Source organism: Nelusetta ayraudi, unplaced genomic scaffold, assembly GCF_046127955.1.
Source record: "Nelusetta ayraudi isolate G7.1 ecotype Tasmania unplaced genomic scaffold, CSIRO-AGI_Nayr_v1 ptg000068l, whole genome shotgun sequence".
Taxonomy (NCBI): domain Eukaryota; kingdom Metazoa; phylum Chordata; class Actinopteri; order Tetraodontiformes; family Monacanthidae; genus Nelusetta; species Nelusetta ayraudi.
The window spans coordinates 527,843-540,944 of NW_027466118.1; the positions used below are offsets into that span (position 1 = coordinate 527,843).

A 13,102-nucleotide genomic window follows, 5' to 3' on the forward strand; every position below is an offset into this window, starting at 1 on the left:
AATCTTTGGCGTGTCTGGTCGTTTGCGCCGCATGCGGTGCGCGTGAATGCGAGCTGTAGTTAGTAACGCATTCGCAGCATAGCGGTGTCGCAAAGCAAGGTGTGCTGCTCTGCCATGCCTCCATGTAAGAGCAATTATATGTTGGTAATGGCAATATAGGCTGTATGTCCTCTATCCATAATTTACATATGCTGAGTGCAGTGCTTTAATTTTTGAGCGTTTGAATGTGAGTATGGGCAGCTGGTCTGAATGCATGCTTTCCTTGCTTTAACAGTCGATGGGGCTAAATTTCTAGACTTCACTTTGCTTTTAGATTTTTTTTTTCAAGTCAATTAAAAGGTGTCGTGAAAGTCACATGCATCTATTATGTTTTTAGGCATTGAGAAGTCTTGTGAAAATGTTTGATTTCTGCTCCATTTGAAGTGCGAAAAGGAATGTGATATTTATGATACGGTTCATGTTTGGTTCAAGAAAGCAGGTTTTCTTCTCAAATATTTAGCGTGGCTGGTAATGAATGCCAAATTGTTGTGAAAATAAACCAGACACAATGCTAAAATGAAAGTACAAGACGTTGTGTTGATGCTAAATGACTAATTAAATGCTAGTTCAGTCTGATTTGGGGAAGCTTCAATGCCACTTAGTGGTGGGTCATTTCGATGTATAATTAAAAGGTTTTGAGTATTGATCCACAGTCTGAACAAGGACCATTCGTTAGTTTCTGACTCTAGCACTTATTTTAATTCAGATTGGAACATTGCACTTTATTCAATATCGACATGTTGTGCCTTGCATTTATAAAGCATACTGTGCACACTGTAAAAATTATTTTCTGTATTTCATATTTTGGTGTTGATGGTAGTAATCGCTACAGATTTGAAATATGGTATTTGACACTGTGGGTGTACCCTTTTTCCATTGAGTTTTCCATAATCCAGAGGATTAGTGACTTTATAGGAAAAGGATGTCCCTAAATCTGTCCCAGAGGAAATGGATAGACTCACTTCAGCATCATAAAAGATGCCGCAGGGAACCTGCCCCAATGATAACCACCTGAAGAAGTACTTTGGAATCCTCTGTTGTGGAAATGAAATATAGGCAAGGTATGGATGATATGGGATTGAGGCAGGAGGGGCAGAACAAACTAAAACCCCACCACAGAACTCCATCCAACCACCAGGAAATCACAGGGGATTAGGGCCATTGGAGCTCCACAACTGCTGTCTATTTACAAAACCCCCCCAATGAGCAAGGGGTATGTCACTGCTACCAGCATTCATTGTGTTATGTCACAGCTGATTTGAGCACTATAAAAGGAGAGAACAACCAAAATTCCTAAAGCTTTTGTTTCTCACACTGCCTTAAACCAATTTATCATTGTCCAAAATAGAATCGTCTTCAAATTTGGGTTGTTGTTGGTGAATGTAGAATATATAAAAAGCTGTGTAGTTTTAAAAATGGAGAAAAGGTTCAGGAGATCCAGATGAGTTGAAAAGCCTGCTACAATTCTTACTGAGGTATTTTGGTTTGGAAAAGCTAAAGGAAATCAACTGTGACATAAACCCACACATTGATTTGTCGGTTAAAGACTGCCCAGGCTTTCCAAGATAAGAGACTATTTATTGACCTATTGAACCCAGTTAGATCAGTTCAAGTAGTCACAAGCCCCTTAAGTACACAACAATACCAGTCGTTTCAGCTTCACAATAACTTGTTTGATCCCAGTTGTAGTGAACCAGTTGAAGTGTAATATTTTTTTTATGTTGCCTCAGTACGTGCCAGTTTTCTTTTGTCCTAGCTTTGCCTCGCTTAACGTACTTTAAAGGTTTCCTTAAACATAGTATTGCAAATATTTTTGCTGCAAAAGCAACAGTAGGGTTGTAGTTCCTGAGGATTATGTCACTGATACAGTTATACATTGACTTGCTTTCATCCCCAAAGTGTCTGTTACATTTATGCAGAAATGCTTTCAATATGTTAAAGCGTGACATTTTTGGGGTAGAGAGCCATGCTGATCCACTTATTTTTTCAGAATTTGGGCCTGACAAATTTCACCATCCAAATCTTCATATGAATACCAACCTGCGTCTGACCGAGTTAAACTGATGTCATGCGTATCATTAATTAATTACTTGTCTTTCTCTGTTTGCATTTCAGGCGGGAAGAAAAGATAGAAGTGATGCTCTGAACACAGCCATTGACAGAATGACGAAGAAGACCAGGGACCTTCGCCGACAGGTCTGTCTCATTCATGTCATGGATTTGCACACATCCACAGTGTTAAGGCTGGCCTCTGGTTGGCATACGTGCCTGGAAGAAACCATATCAACAAAATTTAATTTTCTTTTCTCCAGCTGCGCAAAGCCGTAATGGACCATGTCTCTGACTCCTTCTTGGAGACCAACGTTCCCCTGCTCGTCCTGATTGAAGCTGCCAAAAACGGCAACGAGAAAGAAGTCAAGGAGTATGCACAGGTGTTCCGTGAGCACGCCAACAAGCTGATTGAGGTAATGCAAATTTCCCAATTTCAGCAGTGAACATGATTAAAACTTTTGCTGAAGGATATTTTTAAAATATTTATTTAAGACACTCCTTTTAAGGACATTAAATCTTGTCTAAATCTTGTCTAAACTGAGCAAAACATATTAAATCCATAAAGGGAAATCCTCTCGCTTGCAATAGGGTCAAGTCATTGTCTGTGGTGTCCTCGTTTGTTCAGTCACTCGCCCGTGCTTGTTATTGCGCTAGTTGTCTACATGCACTGCAAAAACAAAGCTATCTCGCAGTGATAGAAGTAAACTTGCACAAAAGCAGCTACAAGAGTGAGATGAAGGGGTGGACTGAGGACTTGGATGAATGGGCAGCCAGCTAGCTGAAACCTCGGCTGTCCTTATTACTGGACTCCGTTCTACTGCTTCAGTGCCCTTGTCACAGTTTCTTATTCTGACATTTTGGAGTGACTTCTCCCCATGGGCACATGACTATGCGTGTTGCTGCATCTCTTGGTCAAACAAGAGGAGGTTAAAAGAGGTATCACTAAAGAAGCCTAGCCGGGACTAGATAATATCCTGGCTGTTCAGTGAAAGTCAAATTTGTTACTGTTGTTACTGGCGTTTCTGAAATTGACTACGCCTGCTGGAAGACGGCAACCATTCGCCTTGCTTTTGAAAAGTCTGGCATTTGTAAGTTTGCTCTTAAAGCCATCTGAGGTATCATGGACGCTTTTGCCAGCACCCTTGATTTAGTTTCCAGCCACTCAGAATACAATTTCAGTTTACTATTCAGCAGAGCCTCCCCGATAAAGCTGATTAAATCTTTAAATCATTGTAATTTGTGTGTGTCGTGACTTAAGGTGAATATTTAACTTGTTTATTTGTGTTGTGACCCCATTTATTTATTCATTTCTTAATCCATCTAACACCACGGCAACTGCAATTTTGTATTTAAACCACAGACTTTGTCAAAGTAAATATATCAATTACATCAAATTTTATTTATACTTGTGCAAAATGAATAATTGAATGCCTCTCAACATAAAATGAAGGACTACACACACTTGGTCAGAATTTCAGATTTTGACAAAATTGACAGAATTTCAATTTATGTATATTTAAAAAAAAATATTTGTATATATATTTTAGGAAAATATATTCATATATATATTTTTATATATTTTTTCCTTTTACATCCGTTACATTCAGGAAGCAGCATGGTTGTGAATGAAGGTACTCTAGATGCTGTCAGCTCTTCTGTTACTCCTTATTGTGTCCCTGAAAAAGCTATTTCATTTTGACAACGTGACTGTTTGGTTTCTGTTTAAAAATGCACATTATGTGGATGATAAGTTATCGGGATATTGCTAAAGCCAGTGCCGTCAAAACATTTGGCTAAGGAATGTGAGGAGTTCATGGAATATGTCTTCTTCCTTGGCATAGAGCAGGAAAGCACCACACAGTTACAATGGGCAGAGCAATTGAAGCGATGCCTCCGGGCCACTGGTGCATTAATTCACACACATTGGTTTGAAAGCAAGTTTATGGCTGACCCATATTCATTCGTGGGTTATTTTAAGCATTACTTTTACCTTTAACCATCAGTGGATACTTTTTTTTTCTAAGTATAGTTATATTTTTAATTTTCAATTTTAACAAATTTGTTAATTTTTATTGACTTAGAAATTAATTATATGTAGGTGTTCTCTTCTATTTGAGACAAATTTATTTTTGTTTCAAAAATAATCTAAACTATAAAACTAAAACTGTAGTACTCAATTTTCATGTATTTAAGTTGTGCGCAATTAGGATATTTCCACCGAATTCTGCATCCTCTATTCTTAAGTGAACAACAAGGGGAAGATGTGTTTAACATTGTAGTCGTGTTGAATTTCGTAGCGGGCAAATACTGTTTGTCTTCAGGCTACAGTGTCCTTGTTTAGCTTCTTTATGCTGAAATCGCTCTTTCCCAAAGGAATCGCAAGTGTCCGCGAGGGAAGCCTATGTGGAGGATCATGAAAGTTAAAAACAAGTCTCTGCTCGAACACCCAGTTTTCTTTTTGCGGCTGCTCTCTCAACCCAGCTTTAAGGCTGCTGAATTCTCCGAGTGGTGTTGTCTGTTGGCACAACAATGTGTTTCTATCAATAATCTAAAGGGTTGACAGCACCTTAAGGTGAAAGTTTCAGCTCTTGCAAATTATATCTGCAAGTATTTTAAAAGGTTGTTGTGACATTATTCTCCCCGCTCATTATGTATTTGCGTCGACCTCTGTTTCCTGAGGTGTTTTTTTTTTTTCTTCCTATATCCCATTTGTATTGGCAAAATATCAAAGGACCATCGTGGGCGATTCCCTTGGATTGGCAGGATCAGGAATGAAAAAATGTATGGACGCTTTTGGTCAAAATGTTGTGTCTACATCCAATCAAGTCCCTTGTTTTTTTTAAACCAGTGCTGTTGGTGTCGTGTATACATGTGGAAATGTCCTCTGTTGTGTTCTACTCAATTTCAGGGATTACCATGAAACTGAAAGGCAAAACTAGGGATTGGATTATCCCCCATGAAAGTCGAACAGATATTATTGCCGGCCCCGATGTCGGCAATTCAATCGATGCGGACGGTGTGCTAGAGTGATGATACCTGAACATGGATGCATGACCCATTTTGCATCGAAAACAACTCCGCTGGTCTTTGTTTCGGCTTGGGCGCAGTCCGTCGCCGCTTTATGATTTTGTAATTGATGAACTTTCAGCAGCTTTTCCCTCGGTTGGATAATCCTTCTTTGGCACAGTTTCCCACGTCCCCGGCATACTGTTTGAGAGCGTTGTTGCCACCACAATCAAAGCCACCAGTCGGAGTTTTACAAGTCTCAAGTACATTTTTGCGATTTTTGGTGAACGCAAAAAAAAAAATTAAACTCTGGAAAAAATATTTAGGAAATACTGTTGGAGATCCTAAATACCTCGGGTCACTGCAGGGAAATGTGCTCCCATCTCACTCCTCCAACTCGCTCAAATCGGAAAGTGTCAGAAATGCGTGTCTCCAAATCCCAGTGTGGTAATGCTAATCTGACAGCCCCACTCTGAACCCCGTAGGTTCACAACAACTCATCATACCCTTGAATTAGCAGCCGCCACTTACATTTGCATCTGGAGACAATTAACTATTTTTGGGTTGCAGATGCAAACCATTTTACCTCTTCACAGCCAGGCGTTTGTCTTTCTCGCTCTCCTCTTACCCCCCCCTTCTCTCCCCACTCACCCCACACACACAGATGCACACTTCTCATTTTTCCCCCCTCTGCGCCATCATATTGTATCATTTTAGCAGCATTATAAATTAATCCTCAGCAGTGGGTTTGTATTCCGCAGGGATTACTTGAAATGTAGCGCCGCTCTATTTCTGATACCATAATGAACTTATCCGAGTTTAATTATGCATCTATGTGTTGCTCTTTCTTTGTTTCCCCTCATGGAGACTGTGTCGGAGTCCCTGTCTATGGCTAAAATAATAGATGTGTGTGTGTGTTGTGTTTTTTCTATCTAGGTTGCCAACCTGGCATGCTCCATCTCCAACAATGAAGAGGGAGTGAAGCTGGTTCGCATGGCAGCGTCTCAACTGGAAAGTCTCTGCCCCCAGGTACCACCAAGCTGTTTTGTGCCTCGCTTCTACCCAGTGTATTGATTTTGCTCTTAATTTTGACTGGATACCATATTGTCTTTAAATAGGACAACTATGACTTGGCAGGCTTAAATGTTGTTTTTTTTTTCCCGCACTGTGACATTTGGTGAATTCAATGCGTTTCCAATTCCCTGCCACCTTTAACAGCCTTTGGAGCGTATTTGGTGACCCATTTTCTTTGCAATTTTAGATGATTTTTTTTTGCCCTAAACAATGACGCCTTGCACAATGGACTAAGGGACCATCTCCCATCAGTCTACCCCTCCTGTCTACTGAAACCTGCGTGCTGTTGGGGGGGGCTCTGACATTTCCTGTTTAATAAGGCCATCATTTTCTAATACTGTCTTGCAGTTCTCATCTGTCCTGATCGTTTTGAGCCACTTAATAAATAATACACACCTCCATTTATGTGGCTCAGCCATTTATCTGTAAATCCAATCTTTGTTGGGAGAACGACACCGGGACAATTTCCTAAAGCCCGTCTAGAACCCGACCCTCCCATCCGTTACAGTAGACTTCATTGCCAGATTCAAAGGTTGAGATAATGTCATTTTTAAAACTGAAGTCAGTAGCTCAGCGTCTCTGTGTTCTGCTCCCACTGCTCCTCTTCACCTTGCCTAATGACTCTCTGTCACCCTAATCTGTTATAGCTACAGATGTTCCACCTCAAAAACAAACATCCATTAGTTTTAGCTCATCAATCCCTCAGCACACCCTGTGCCTGTTATCGCTATGGCTTAATGCAGTGTTTTGGTGGGTGGGTGGGAAAGTTGGGGGATCCACAATATCAGCCTAGCCCAATGTTGTGACGGAGGGCTATGCCGTAATGGAGGTTTAATGGCTGCAATTGGGTCATTACAGGTGATTAATGCGGCATTAGCTCTCGCTGCCAAGCCCAACAGTAAGGTGGCCCAGGACAATATGGATTTGTTCAAGGAGCAGTGGGAGAAGCAGGTCCGTGTCCTCACCGACGCCGTGGATGACATAACTTCCATTGATGACTTCCTTTGTGTGTCTGGTGAGTGCTCCTTCTTTTACTACCCAAGACGTTGCAGGAAGATAACTGGTAAACATTTGTGGGAAAAGTGCTAATGGCTAGTGAGTTGTAACTAACAGTAAAACTTCTTGTAAACAGCACATTTGGCCGTTATTGAATTGGATTTTAAGATGAAGTAAAATGTCTCTGTTGGCATAGTGCAATTCCTCCATTCTGATGCAAAACCAATCAAAAACATGACACCCTGTCACATTGGCTAAAGCTGCAAAGAGAAGACTTTAAAGAGTATGCATTAATGGGGCCCTGTTACGGAGATGTCCAGATTTGATAAAAGTAATTTTGGTGGTCTACTTCCAATAATAAACAAGTTTGGTTTGACCTAAAAAGCTGTACAGGCCTTCCAAAACAAGCCTTGCAGAGGCGTCACTTTGTTGCTAACTATGATAATCGGGTTGGCTTCTGACGAAGAAAGTCCATATTTTATAACAGGGCCATCAAGCAGAATGGCTTTGTTCACATCCGGCCAAGTAAAGGCTTTAATTGAATGAAAAAAGAAAACATCCAGTCTCTCTCCATTTTATTAGTCATAAAATTCCATCTTTTATCAATGCAGACCTGGGTATAAAAGCCATAAATGTATTGAATGTTTCTAAATAGAATTAAGTTGAAAATATAGCCCCCGCAATTTTGACAGTCTGGTATATAGAACAAGGAATAGAGGAGTTAAGCATCTGATTATTTTTCTTGTTTCCAGAGAACCACATCCTGGAGGATGTGAACAAGTGTGTCATCGCTCTTCAAGAGAAAGATGTGGACGGTTTGGACCGCACCGCTGGTGCCATCAGGGGCCGCGCCGCCAGAGTTGTCCATGTGGTCACATCTGAAATGGACAACTATGAACCTGGAGTGTACACTGAGAAGGTCTTGGAGGCTACAAAATTACTCAGCAATACAGGTACTGCAAAAAATATTTAAAGTATAAGCAAAAGTCATATTTCTACATCCAAAATACTACTTACTTTGTATGTACTTGAACAATAGTTGTTGTCAGAGTTTGGATGAAATGTTCCAAATGTATATTATGTTGCCAGAAAGGATGCATTTTTAATGTACAATATTTCCCGGACCGGCTAAGGCAAAGAGATTAAACATGATTTATAGATGCTCTAAATAACTAAAATATATATGGAAACATAAAGTAAATCCAATTATTAATATGACTGCAGTTGTTATTCAGGCCATTTTCTTGTTTAGATTACATTACATTAGATTAGATTAGTAATGTATTAATCCCATAGGATATTCAGTTCCTCAGCTGCATCACGGTTGCACACAGTGCATAAGAACTGTATAAAATAAATACAATATAAAAGAATAATGCCAGCAAGCAAATGTTGCTGTAAACTTTAATTCTGTGATTGAAAGTCACGAGGGTGACTTTGCTTATAGAGACACGGTTCACAAATCCTCGTTGTGTTTTTCCTCACTCTCTCTCTCCCACCACCCTCTGCCTTAGCATCACTTTTCTATTAGTCCTTGGCGAATAAGTCCTGTCTAAATCCCAAAAACTGAAAATGAGTTGCTGGAATATTATTAATGCAGATGTGCTGGAGAGCCCTCTGGTTCTGTGATTATATCGTCTGAGGGATGCGGTGCATGCCTGGTGGGGCAGCTTTGTAACGCCTTCGATTGGAGAAAACTGTTGTGCCAGATCTGGGATTTATTCTCTTAAGTATTTTGTGCCCTGTTTCTCATGCTACTTTGAAAGACAGTGCAGAGTGTAAGTAGGCCAGCAGTACAAAAACCCATCCGTCAAAATAGAATGGAAGGACAGTTTCAAAAAAGAAAACATTCAGGCAGCCGTCTTCCCTCGCACACAAGCGACTGAGGCTGGTGATATTCTTCTGAGGGATACTTGTGTGTTTTTGCGACTGTGGTTATTCAGAGCCATTGTAGAAAAGACATTTTCATCTGTCACATTCATCTAACTTGTATAAATGTACTGGTTGGGGTCATCGTCACCCCTTATGATTTTTTTTTCGTGTACACTTTTCTTTTTCCGTTAATCCTCCTTTCACTTGGTCCCAATTTTCCTCATGGCTTTTTCATGTGTGTATTAATCAATATCGATGTTTCTCTTTTTTTCCTTTCTTTGTGTCTTTTATCTCTTGCAGTCATGCCACGGTTCACTGAGCAAGTGGAATCTGCCGTCGAGGCTCTAAGTGCCAACCCTTCTCAACCTGTGGACGAAAACGAGTTTATTGATGCGTCCCGCCTGGTATATGACGGCATCCGTGACATCCGCAAGGCCGTCCTCATGATCAGAGTGAGTTGTGTTGTATTTTTTTAATCCATCCATGGTTTGCGTGCACTGTCTTGCTGCGTTCTCTTTCCAGAGCTAAAACCGTGGTGTCAGAATGTAGGTTGTTTCACTTCAGGCTAGTTTGCCCCCATAGCAACTGCACTGTGTGCAATATGCGCCAGATGCTGTTGTTGACAGTACGTGTGAAACTACGCGTGCAGCTGGAGATTCAGTCAGTCCGTGATGAACTTGTGTCATGCAAGATCAGACTTAAGTGACCACACGCCAGGGTTACTGCAGTGTCTTAAGCATTATGGCCTTTTGCTTGAGTAGCGCCGTTAGTGAGACAGATGTTAGTTGGGTACCTAATTGACTGACTACACGCTGACTACAGAACTTGCACCAGCTGTTCACACAGTCAACCCACAATGTCTTCACTAGTGAAACCGTTTTAATTACCTCACACTGACAAATGTGATTTTTTTTTTTATAAAGAGCTGTTTGAAGAGCTCCGAACAACATGACCTGATGTTGTGTTTTTAATGTTAACTTGCAATGTGCTAACAGCTTGTCCTATGTGCATGTTACCCTCTTCGGTCTTTTGAATAACAATCACTGACAGCACATTTTGTGTCACGGCTGTGTTTTTTAAGTCTGCCTGAGTTCAAAAGCATAATGCCGACAAACCCAAGTGAAAGGCGGACAGTTATTAAGTATTTGCATTATAATAAGCAATTGATTTAAGATGGGGGTTTTAATTAGCGTTCCTCATTTGGACTATGAGCCGAGGAACTACATTCAATTTTCATCCGCCCCAGCTCCACTCTTGTTATCCAGATTGATTAAGCTGTTAACATTGGGGGCGGTCAGGTGGGCCGACTGCTACCTGATGGAATATCGTCTGTAGGTGTGCATGTGTGCTGAAAGAATAACAAAGGGCTTATGCGAAATCAGGCATGGTGTATAATTAATCCGTCAGTTTCATTCTGCCACTCTTAGCTGTTAGCTGCAGATAGTGGCAAAGCTCAAGTCAAACTGCATCTATTATCTTAAAAGGAAATTATGCGGCTCCCTGTAGGTTTGCGGGGTTTTCTTGTTCAGGTGTGTCAGTTAATCACGGCTTTTGTGGCAATTATTCAGCAGTGAATGGTTCATTTGCTCTGCTGCATAACTTTCCCATGTTGATAGGGAAGGTTTATTTAACCTTCCGCTCAGCGCTTTTCTGTCGTTACTGCTAACTAGATGAGATGCCTTTTTCAAAAAAAAAACACTAACTAGAATTTCTGTATCTGCCTACATGCCCCATGGTACATGCGAACGCATGAGAATGATGGAAAGCATTCGACATCAAATGAACGAAGCATTATGAGGGCCACTTCTCTCGGAAGTCTCGTCCACTTGCACTTGTGTACTCGCCCCTCAGCCATATTTCCACAAACCCTCGCATGCTGCGTGGCGCCTGCCCCACAGATCAGAAGAGACAAGTGTGTCGTTGAGGCTGCTCGAGAGAGAGACAAGTCTTTAACCTTTTGTAAGTGGCCCTCAGGCAGCCCGGATTGGACATTCCTCGGATGGTTGACAGGCAGACGGCACCCGCTCCCTGTCCACAGCGACATCAGTGAATATGCCTCCAAACATCAAACTGTCTCAAAGTCAGCGAGCTGCTGACAGTGAAATACAGTGGCCAGCTGTTGTTATCTTATCATATGCGCCGCGTGGCGTGGCCAAAGGTGAATTTTCTGGCTGCGTCATTGAGAAAATCTGCTCCGCTCACCCAGGCCAAGAGAAGAATATGACAAAATTGGCTGCAAGCTCTACTTTATTATACTTCATTTCGCCAGTCACCGTTTTGAGCGCTGCGTAACTTTGAGAATGAGCTCTCTTTTTATCCCCCCCAAAGCACACCACACATTGAAGATTTATTGAGTTATGTTTTTGGAGTAAATAGACACATTGACCGGAGCTATTTTTCAAGTCCAGCTCTTTGTTGTGCTCATCATGGGCCATAATTTGCCAGTATTCTGCCGGCACAGACCACAGCAGGGTATATCTCTGCTCTGCTGAACAGGATTGTCTGGTTTGAGAAAGATGCCTGTGAGTCAGTACAGCGTTCATATCTGAACGCCGTACCCTCCCAGCCCCCCCCCCCCCCCTTCCTCCCCTGAGAACACAAGGGTCTCTGCATCCCACAGAGCAACGCAGAGGTTGTTCACAGACCTTTGGCTATTTTTGGATACAAAGGCTCCAAATCCATTACGGAAGGAAGGTATTGAGACGGCTGGATAAGGACGAGTGGGGACACAGGCGTGACGGCGCACATCTATCTGTCTGCATCGCCCGTATCGCGCTCAAATACATTTTCCTGTCTCTCGGTATTTTTGTGCCTGGCTCCGGGCGCGACCTGTTGCGATAGAAATCAGCCTGAATGTTAAATATTTCAGATGGCACACTTGTCACTTGTTTGGCATCCTGAGCCAGGGAGGAGGTGAACTCTCGCAAAGATCAAAACTGCCGGTGGAAAAAACAGCGCTCGAGTTGAGCGCAGCCTCCTCCCTGCCTTTCCACAGAAAGACGTGACAGATGTGATAGAAGCTCCTTGCTCCCAATACGTTTGGTACCCAGCTTGTAACTTCAGTTTGTAATAAGACAGACACAGGCTGGACTATATACCACAAGGTTGTTATTTTATTTTCCTTTGTGCATGTTCGAAATTGGTCACCCATTGCGTTTTTTTATTTCTTTTTATCTTTCTCCTGTGTTTTCTCCTTCCTTGTTGCTTCCTCTGATCTTTTCATCACTTTCCCTTTGCCCTTTTCTCCTGCCCATGCCCCTCCCCTCCCCCTACCACCCTTCCCCATGCCCCTTCTTGTCCCATTACAGACTCCAGAGGAGCTGGACGACTCTGACTTTGAGACCGAAGACTTTGATGTTCGCAGCAGGACCAGTGTGCAGACAGAGGATGACCAGCTCATTGCTGGCCAGAGCGCACGGGTGAGTTGTTTGTCACTCCCTGTTGGATTCATACATTCCTATGCCTGGTATACTGGCATCGTGCGTCGTACATATTCAGAGGAGCGCTTTGATTCGTCAAGGCTTTGTTGTGCGCATTTGTGTCATACATAACAAATTTACATTTAAATTGTGCTCCCAGTGACGGTGCTCAATCTGTTGTTGACACCATGCTTGGCACAAGAATGTAGGTCCGATTGGTCGAAAGGTCCAGGAAATTTCGGAGCCCTGCTTAAACTGGGCGAATCAGTAAAATGACCATTTCCCCTTTTTTATTGCATTTATTAATATAGATCTGTTTTAAGTCGTCTAAGATTGTAAGATACAGGCGGCTTTGGGATCATTTCTAACGCGAATGCAAAGACTAATGCAGTACATTTGAAAAATACCACTGTAATGCACTAAATGGCAAAACCTCCTACAGCCATAGCAGCAAACATGGAGCAGTTTCTTGATTTGTGCTACTAGTCTGAAGTGTATTATTACATGAACGGAGGGTGTAGGTCGGGCTGCATGACGGATCATCAGGAGTTGTGAGGAGGACAGATGATGGTGCACCAAAGTGCTTCTGTGGCCTCGGCTTTGATTTCAAAACCACACAAAGCACAAAGACTTTTGCTCTCGCA

General features: G+C 41.9%; 1 protein-coding gene across 1 annotated transcript in view; it reads left to right on the plus strand.

The window, feature by feature from the left end:
* ctnna1 (catenin (cadherin-associated protein), alpha 1) overlaps positions 1–13,102 on the plus strand; it is a 52,141-nt gene that overhangs the window by 20,365 nt on the left and 18,674 nt on the right. The window contains exons 8-14 of the mRNA XM_076041495.1: positions 2,155–2,235; positions 2,352–2,504; positions 6,034–6,126; positions 7,030–7,186; positions 7,920–8,120; positions 9,340–9,491; positions 12,348–12,458. Coding sequence (XP_075897610.1) covers positions 2,155–2,235; positions 2,352–2,504; positions 6,034–6,126; positions 7,030–7,186; positions 7,920–8,120; positions 9,340–9,491; positions 12,348–12,458 — 948 coding nt within the window. The remainder of the gene's footprint in view (positions 1–2,154; positions 2,236–2,351; positions 2,505–6,033; positions 6,127–7,029; positions 7,187–7,919; positions 8,121–9,339; positions 9,492–12,347; positions 12,459–13,102) is intronic.